General features: G+C 36.7%; 2 protein-coding genes across 3 annotated transcripts in view; one reads left to right on the top strand and one right to left on the bottom strand.

Moving 5' to 3' along the window:
• Positions 1 to 1,763, bottom strand: part of thumpd2 (THUMP domain containing 2) — a 7,648-nt gene extending 5,885 nt beyond the window's left edge. Inside the window, exon 1 of the mRNA XM_014017573.1 lies at positions 1,578 to 1,763. Coding sequence (XP_013873027.1) covers positions 1,578 to 1,688 — 111 coding nt within the window. The 5' untranslated portion in view covers positions 1,689 to 1,763. The remainder of the gene's footprint in view (positions 1 to 1,577) is intronic.
• Positions 1,764 to 5,220: 3,457 nt separating this feature from the next.
• LOC106523974 (uncharacterized) overlaps positions 5,221 to 9,216 on the top strand; it is an 8,861-nt gene continuing 4,865 nt past the window's right edge. Inside the window, exons 1-5 of one of the 2 annotated variants that reach the window (XM_014017575.1) lie at positions 5,221 to 5,251; positions 5,703 to 5,931; positions 7,688 to 7,882; positions 8,366 to 8,535; positions 8,676 to 8,825. In XM_014017575.1, coding sequence (XP_013873029.1) covers positions 5,746 to 5,931; positions 7,688 to 7,882; positions 8,366 to 8,535; positions 8,676 to 8,825 — 701 coding nt within the window. In that variant the 5' untranslated portion in view covers positions 5,221 to 5,251; positions 5,703 to 5,745. Of the gene's footprint in view, positions 5,498 to 5,702; positions 5,932 to 7,687; positions 7,883 to 8,365; positions 8,536 to 8,675; positions 8,826 to 9,216 lie in introns of both variants that reach the window. The other variant, XM_014017574.1, reaches the window with a different exon arrangement.

The following is a 9,216-nucleotide window of genomic DNA, read 5'->3' as shown; positions in this document are numbered from 1 at the left end:
CACACACACACACACACACACACACACACACACACACACACACACACACACACATTCAAACTGCAATGTTTTATAAAACAAAGTTTAAGCATGCACCAGCATAAGCACTTAAGAGTAAATAAGGTTTTATCTTAGGACATGTAAATGTGTCTTTTTTAAGTCAAAACTTGACTTTTAGATTTGTTTTTTTTTTATGTTTTGTTTTGGTCCATCTTTGATAGTGAAGGATTTAGAGTTGAATTTCTCATGAATACAAGTTCACCCTGCTTCATAAATGTCTGTCACCTAGGGTTGGGCAATATTGGCAAAAAAAATTAATCACGATTAATTGTGGTATTTAGCCGATAACGATTAATTTGACGATTAATCCCCCTGAGTCCTTGGACACCCTTATGTCCTAGTCACATGACCAATTTAGTGGGAAAGATTTGCTCTTCGTAAAAATCTGTCAAATTGTGTCAAAATCACAGACTTCAGGCTATACTTCCAATTTTAAATTGTGTTGATAAATAAATTACAGAACTTTTGTTTAAACGTTTGTAATTTTTGAAGCGGAGAGGAGTACCGAGCGGACTGACCGGAGAAATATCCAGTCAGTCTGCCAGGTGGCTTTAATCGTATTAATCGTCAAGTGCAAAAAAATAATCGATTAATGTTTTTCTGACGATTAATTACACACGATACGATTATGCCCAACCCTACTGTCACCTCTTGTCTCCAGTTTAATCTGGTTTTAATTCCACCTTCAATTTGCTGCCTTCATGTGTTCTTGTTTGTCTGTTCCCCGCTTGTTGTGGTTTTATGTTTCCTTTTCTTATATTCGCTACATCAGCTTTTTTTTGGTTTTGATTTAAAAGCATCTTTTTTTGTACATTTTATTCTGGTGTTTCAGTCTGCATTGTTGGGTCATAATTATCAAATCAACTTAAGTTTATATAGACTTTTAGACTCTTTTGTTTTATGAATGAAATAACTAAACTAAATAATTTTATGAATGAAATAACTAAACTAAATAACTAAACTAAATTAAGCTTAATGAAACCATGTTTGTATAACACAAAAATTTCTTAATATCCTGAAAAAGTTCACTCATCTAATCATCTAAATAACTAAACTAAATTAAGCTTAATGAAACCATGTTTGTATAACACAAAAATTTCTTAATATCCTGAAAAAGTTCACTCATCTAATCATCATATAATTTCAACTTTGAGTTTTATGAACTGCAGAATATCCAGGAGAAACACAGCAGCGTTAGATGAGCTGGCATGAAATATACCAAAGGGCTAAATTAAAGTTGTGGGTTTTAAGGATTATGATTAACAGTTGCTTGCATGTTTTTTTTACTAGCAACATGATAATGAGAAATTACATGAAGTGAATGACTTCTACACATCTTTCTGCAATTTCTGCTGTCTCCTTTAGTTCAGCTTCTACCTCTGGAAGTATTTTAATCAAAGCTTTGTAACATGCTTAATAATAAAAGCACTGTCTATTAAAAAACGAATAAAAGCTTCTTAACAAGCTTTGTAACATACCATGTCAACTTTGTTGACATGTTATGCTAAAATACTCACAGCATCAGCCGCCAACTTTCTTTTCACTTCGTCAACTAAAAACAGTTCCATTCCGCTACCGGAAGTGCAGTAATAGCGAACAACACTCCCTTCTCCTCTCGTCTCAGACATTACTGCAATAAAAATTATAAATAAATATATTTTCTTATCAGCGCATGTTGCTACACCGCTTCAACTTCAAAGTGCAAGTCGCATGTTTACACCGGAAACGGAAATAGGCTATGATCAACATTGTAAAATCGTGTTGATCAGCAGGGGGCGCCCTTTCACAGAAACAAAATTCACTTGACAAAACAAGCGTGAAAACAAGCAAGAGATTCTCTTATCAGCCTTAACAATTTATTTCAACAGGCTAGACAAGTGAAGACAAGTGCTTGTTGTTCCTTTTAGAAAGTGAACTCATAATACACATTTTTGCATCAATGATAAATTATTTCATTGGAACTCCAAACTCCCCCTAATCTGCAGCCCTGATGGGCTCTGATACGACATGTATGGGAGGCAAGTCAGAGATCTAATATCCACACCAATCTAATTCTTTACACCTTCACACTATCTGTTGTGGTGACAAATGGGTATGTCTTCAACATTTGACAGGTGATTAAAATGTTTTGACAAGATTTGTTGTATTTTTCAATTTCCTAATTTAAAAAAAATTAAACTTGCACACGTTAGGCATTTATGCACAACTTATATTTCTTGCTGCTTTGGTTTGGACTGAGGCATTGTGCACTTTACTGCAGCAAACCGGAGACGGCTCTGCGCAGGTGTTTCCTTAAACCTGCAGAAGAATTCAGAGCTTTGTCCTAATTCTGCTCTTTCATGTGATATTTGAAGCAGACATCCTCCTCCCTAATATACTTTGACACTCACCCCTGATTGCTTTCTTATCTCTATCTCTCCCCCTGCCTTGTGACACATTTTCTCTTCAGCCTCCCTCCTTTCTTTGTGGCACTTTAACGACCTCAAACATATTTAATCCCTTTTTCTTTAGTGGATGAGCAGCACTTTGCTCGTTCTGCTGTAAAGATCTCTGAAACGTTGACAGCGTGGTGCAACCTGCCAGACAGAACATAGTAATGTGAGGAATTATAAGTGAATGTGACATAAACAAACACAAAAAAAGGTTTAAAATAAGTCACACTGGCATAAAGGGCAGCGGGCAATATGTTTTTATTCTTTTACACAGAATGCTTGGTTTGGTTTAGAGATGATGATCACTCGTTTTTCCATCATGCTTCACCACACTGACTTTAAAGATACGATTAGAAGTGCTTGTAATTTGACAATTAACTAAGAGTTTCTGAAACAAGACTTTGCTCATCTGCTGTACTATAAAAAAGTTTTACAATGATCTTTTTGAATTCCAGGTTTTCTATAGAGAAAAATACTTGTTGGTTACTTAATTACCACCCACTGTCTCATGGTCAGGACTTGAGCTTTATTAGTACATAAGATGGATGATGATTAGATTGCAAGTTGAATTTATGAGTCCTTTCCCTAACAAACCAGAATTAATGCTTAAATTTATCCTGACGTTAATCAGTGCACGCTGTTAGACATCCATGTAGAAAAGAGAAATTCTTTTTTTTTTTYTTTTTTCCCCCAACAGCTGTCATTTGCAATAATGAGCTCTTCGGCTGATAAGTGAACACAGCAGCTTCACAAAATTGATGCCACCAGGCACATCGGTCAAACTAAGATTTATTACTGTACATTAGGCTTGTTTTTATTCTCCTCCACGGTCTGTAGATGGCTGGAGGGGAGGTACGGGGTAACAAATAGAGGAAGGGTAGGGATGAAGAATGCATGAGGTGGAGGCCAGAAATAAGGAAAAAGCCAAAGTTATGACCAAAATGATAAATAAGAGCATACATGCATGTGTAAGTGACATTGATGACACAAAAATAGCAGCTTTGAGTCACAACTGAGTGCATTTCTCTGACGCATGTGTGGAGCTTCACTGGCTGAGCAGTCCAAAGATTTAAAATGTTGCAGAGTTATGGTAATGAAAACTTTAGGGGACAAAATGCAAAGGTGCATGATGGCACATTTGGTCATGCATACATTTATGCCTGTTTGCAAGTTGCTGACGCTTGACTTTGAGCATGTTTGGAGATTTATGTCATCAGGGTCAAACATCCTTGGAAAGACAGAGAGGGGCACATTTCCCGAGCAACATGGCCAAACCAAGGAATCTCTGCAGAAACCATCTGAATCAACGAGAGCAAATGAGCAATATCATCTACGGTTTGAGGCCAGACAAAACAAATAGACTCTTAAGAGGGTAATCCGTGTTCATCCCAGTTTATTTAACTTTCATCTTGACCTCCAGGGTCAATCATGGCGCGTTAAAAGTTCTGCAGCGGTAGTGTCGCTGATTGCATGACACTTGAGTCGATGATGTTCTGCGTGAGCTTCATAACCCAACGCTAACGTTTGTTGGTGATTGGATTTAATAATTTAGTAAATTGGGGAATCAATAAATACCTATTAAAATAAAAATGCTGCAAAAGATGATGATGAGAGATTACAAAAGTGCGATACATTAAAGTATTTATTACAGTAACTACTAAAAGACTTTGCATTTCAAGTTTGGTAAAACCCCATGCTCCAAAAAGTACCCAAGCAACCTATGTTTTTATACCTCATTTTAGTACTTAAATATTATTCCAAATAATTAATAATTTTCATTGTATATTAGAAACTGGTTTTGCATGCATTCATATAGAACTAAAATGTAAAATAAACTAAATCCTGCTTTTATACAGAACAGAAAATGTTTCTACATCACCAGCTGAACATGAGGACATTTGCAAAACTTTTTGACATCAGTGTCACAATCTGTGTGGGAAACTGCTTTTTATTTTTCCCCTTAGTGAGTGCTAATCTGAATTCAAACGCCGTTTTGCACAAACACCTCTGTCACTTAATCAGCCCCGCACGTTTGGCCTTTTTAAACACGACCTTTAAGTCCTTTCACCATCTGCTGTTCTGCAGCCCTGCATGGTAAAGTCTAATGGCGTCTGACAGGTGTGACTGCCACTTCATTTGAGGTCTTTACACTTAAAATAGCTTGTGTTAACAGTGCTAAATGACATCCCACAACTGCAGAGATGGTGCAGAAATTACAAGCATGGTGAGATTGAAACAGATGTAAAGTAACTACAGCTGATTTCCTTACAAAACTACTGGCCTGATAGCACACAAGTCCTTGTCCTAGTTAAAGAAAAAGGAACATCTCTGACAAAATCCCAAATCCCCTCAGCCCATATTTTATCACATAAAAAACATCAACATCATGGCCGTTGTTCCCATTAGCTAAATAAAAACTCTGGAAGCCCTTGGCCTAAATTTTCCATTGTTCAAGATAGCCGTAAAACAGCTTTTGCTTTTATTCCCAATGACCTTCTTTTTTATTATGATACATCTTCTAATAATGAGGGCAAAACAGTAACTCTTAGGGGTATTCATTTACAGGACACCAACAGAACAGACCTCTAACTCTGGTATTTATCATAATCCAATGTTTTGTCTACCTGCAGTTCCAAATCATAACCACCAGGAGGCGGTGTAGTTTTGCTGCTGCGCTTTATTGAGCTGCTGTGTTGTCTTGTTGGAAGTCGTTACTTCAGAAGAAGGGAAACGGGGGAAGTGAGAAAACAGAGGAGAAGGTTACAGATTCTTGTTCACTTTTTGGAATTCCTGATTTATTTTTATTTTGATTGGTTCTTGTTTGTGATTTAATCATTTCATCAATTGTTTAAGCTTATTTCTATTTTTACTATCACACTTATGCACATATATATCTTTCCTCCTTTTTTTCTTTTTCACTTACAGATAGATGTTCATTCCCCCTGGCTGTATTGATATATTTTGTATCACGTTAAAAGTTTCAATAAATAAATAAAGAGGAGAAGGTTTGTTTTCCAAAAGAGTTGGTTGAACCGCTGCAGTTGTCAGAAGGAAATCTTTTTTAAAAATCATTTAGTGAATGTTGTGGTAGAAATTAATTAAATTAAATGGAAATGCTGCACTTGTTTTTTTTTTCTTTTTAAGTTTTCACCCAATTATTATGTATGATTCTTAATCCTTGATCTCCTTTTCAATGTTTTTTGTCTGTAGGTGTATCTACAGAGAAAAATAAATAAATAAAATTTGCACCATCATGGGCCAGCTGCTGTCATCAGAAGAACAGCTTCCTCAGCTGAAGGAGGCCCTTGGTTCTGTCATCTATGATGCCATGTTAGAAGGAGATGCTGTGCCTGACCTCAGGGTGGTTCATCCTCTCCTACTAACCAATCAGAACGACAACGCTGACTCTCAGACCCGCCTACAGGAACACCTGCAACAGGTTTTTTATTTTTTATTAAACAATAAAGGACACACAAAATAATACAATGTACAAACAATCAGGCGTATTTCAAACAAACAAACAAATTTGCATATAAGAGAAAAAGATGGGTGCAAATAAAGATAAGAAGTTTAAAAATAAGAAGGAACAACAAAAAATAAAGATGTTAAATCATACTCTTCAATTAAAAAGCACAGATTGTGGGCATGTTTAGTATGCATCACTTTAAGAGAATTGCAGTTCAAAATAAAGTCATTGTGAAAATGATAGAAATTTGGTTTAACCTTAAGATATTTAGCTTTATGGATGAAAAATTTCCCCAGAATGATAATAGTGTTGATGAGAAAGTCACTGTTGTTATTGTCCATAATAAGTCCATAAATTATATTGTTTTCAGAGAACATTTGGAGACTGGGAACTTTGGGAAATAACCAGTCAAACAAATCAGACCATAATGTTTCACACCTGCAACAGGTTACCTTTTTTATAATGCAACACTTTTTTTTTCCACAAACACAAGTGAAAACCAACAGTGCTTAGCAGAGAAGAGCAATAAAAAATAACAAAAAATGAAGTTGTCAGATTTAAAATAAATATAAACACAATAAATAATAAGCATGCTAAAGGTACTCTTTGCAAAGGTATGTTCAGTCTAAAAAAACAAAAATGAGTATTTTTTTCTCACATTAATCTTTAATGTAATCTTAATTGGAAAAAGTTGTTGAGCAAAACTCAAAACTCCTTAACAATAAACCCTTGACGTGTTATTAACTTTCACTTCCTAGTTTTCAGTGAGTACCTTTTAAAATGGACAACACAGGCAGGGAAATGCAAAATCAGTTTAAGTGTAAGCTTATTCAGAGAGGTAAGATGTTATTTTAGAGAACAAAGAGTGAGTCAGCCTCACACACAAAGACAAAGTTGATTCCAGAGCAGAGCACATTGCAATGAAAAGTTTTGCCTCCCTGTCTTTGTTTCAGAGACTCGGAACAACAAGTAAATCTGAACACTGAGAGCAGAGATGTTAATGACGAGAGATAAGGGAATCTTTTAATTAAGACGATGCTTTGTATGTAATGTGAGGGTTCTTAAAATGAATCCTGAACTTCCTGATTATCAGTTTCTCAGCATCACTTTGGGATTAGAACCTCCTGATTTTAGAGATATTTTTGAGGATGATAAAAAAAGCTGATTTTGAGATTTCTATATTCGCTGAGTCAAAAGAGAGGTCTTGATCAAAAATGATGCCAAAGTTCCTTTCCAATGATTTAAAGGCTAAAACAATAACCTTTTTCTCAGAATTGAAGAGAACGAATTTTGAGATCATCCAAGATTTTGTGTCGTCTAAGCACAGAAGCAAAATACAACATGATGGTGTACTGCTTGTGAAATACACAGAGTGGAGAAAACTCCTCATTGATCACTTTAAATCCACTGAACTGCAGTCGCAGGTTTAACAGGAGGAGTGGGAAGATGCTGTTGCCTTGAATCAGTTAAGAAGGAGGGACTGTACAAAATGAAGCACCACTTCAAGAGAAAAAAAAAAGCTCTGCTGGGAATTGTAAAGAGGTCAGAAATCAATGCAATAGAAAGCCGGGGACCAATATGAAGACAAAAACACTTAACGTTTGTTGTTAAAAGAAAAAAACAGAAAACACTTATTTTACATCAGTGAAATTGATGATTGCAAACATTTTTTTAAACTTCTGCAGTCATTTCAGTGTGACCTAAACAAACCCTCTTGTTTGTTTCTCAGCTGCAGAGTGAAATCGGAAACCGGGTGCCCGCCTACCTGAAGGATCTGGTCAGCCGACTGTCGGCCTTCTCGGATGAGCCGAGCCTGACCGGCCTGGTGGGATTAGTGATCACCATGGTGGTGGATATGGCCTATGCATCGTCAAAACAATCATCAGGAGAGGAAGGGAGGGCGGCCGGGTCGTCGTCATGTCAGGTAGCGACTCGCTAACGAGGGAAATGTGAGGAAGCAAAGAGTGCTTCTTGAAGTGTAAACAGAATATAATAAGTTTGGATATTTTGTGAATCAAACTTACCCTTACTACTAGGAGCTGTTTTAGGACTAAGATTAAAGCTTTGTATAATTTAATTCAATGTTTGCAGATGATGCAAAAGACTTGAGCTTGTGTTCAAGCTTGTAAAATGAATAAAAATAAAATTTCCTCTATATACCACCAGAGAGAGCTTGCATACCACTACAGTTTAAGATTTATAGATGGGAAAGCATTAGGAAACAAACAGAGATGAAATCAAAACTACAGCTAAGTAGAGAATCATAGATGGAAAGGAAATGCTCCAGTTTTTGAATGAAAAAGAGCTTAAATGTTCTGATATGACAAAAAAAACAAAAAAACAATGTGATTCTAACTGTTCTATATCAAATGCAATATGCTGCACATGTCTGATTTCTTTCTTTTAGCAAAGAATCTGCGAGCTGCAGGAGGTGATGGATGAATACCTAAAGCGCTGCAGAATCAACCTAAGTGATAAAAGCAGGTTAATCCAGGACTCCGTCAGACTTGAGGCCCAGTTCAGCCTGATCCTGACACAGCTGAAGACCTGTCTGCTGGGGGCACACTGTGACTCCAGGTGAGAAACGACATTTGAAGTAGATTCTGTAAACAGAGTGGCGTGGACGGAGTGTTTGACTTGGTGAAATGGCAGCATCTTCGCTCCACGCACTGCTTTGGTTTTGAGTGCTTTATTTTCCCCCCTCTGTGCTCTCTCAGGTCTCTGAGACACTGGGCCTGTGCAGCTGTGTTTCACACCCAGATGTTGGTCCACCTGGCTTGTCTGGAGGACAAGGCAGAGCCCTTATCTGCAAGAGCAGTGCTGAATCAGTACCAGGAAGACCTCAAACAGATCATTCCTGCCTACAGGTAAAGCTGTAAAACCAGCAATTCATCAAACGTTTGGGATGAATGAATGAACGAACGAACAAATCTGCACAGTGTTCTTTTTGGTGACATTGGCGAGTGTGATTTTAGGGTTTTAGGAATGAACAGTTGGTACATGTGATGCATTGACTGTCCTCCAACACTCGACTGTCTGTGTGCACTTGTGTGTGTGTGTTGTACACGTTTTTACCACATCATGGGGACCATTTTCCAGAAAAACACAGACTTTTGGGGACCCAATGCCCCTCATGGAGCCAAAAGCCTGGTCCTCACTAGTGGTATGGATGGTGATTTATTTTATTTTATTTTATTTTATTTTATTTTATTTTATTTTATTTTATTTTATTTTATTTTATTTTATTTATTTATTTTT

This window comes from Austrofundulus limnaeus, unplaced genomic scaffold, assembly GCF_001266775.1.
Source record: "Austrofundulus limnaeus strain Quisiro unplaced genomic scaffold, Austrofundulus_limnaeus-1.0 Scaffold172, whole genome shotgun sequence".
NCBI lineage: Eukaryota > Metazoa > Chordata > Actinopteri > Cyprinodontiformes > Rivulidae > Austrofundulus > Austrofundulus limnaeus.
Note: the sequence above shows the minus strand (reverse complement) of the source record. Positions and strands in the feature narration are given on the sequence as shown.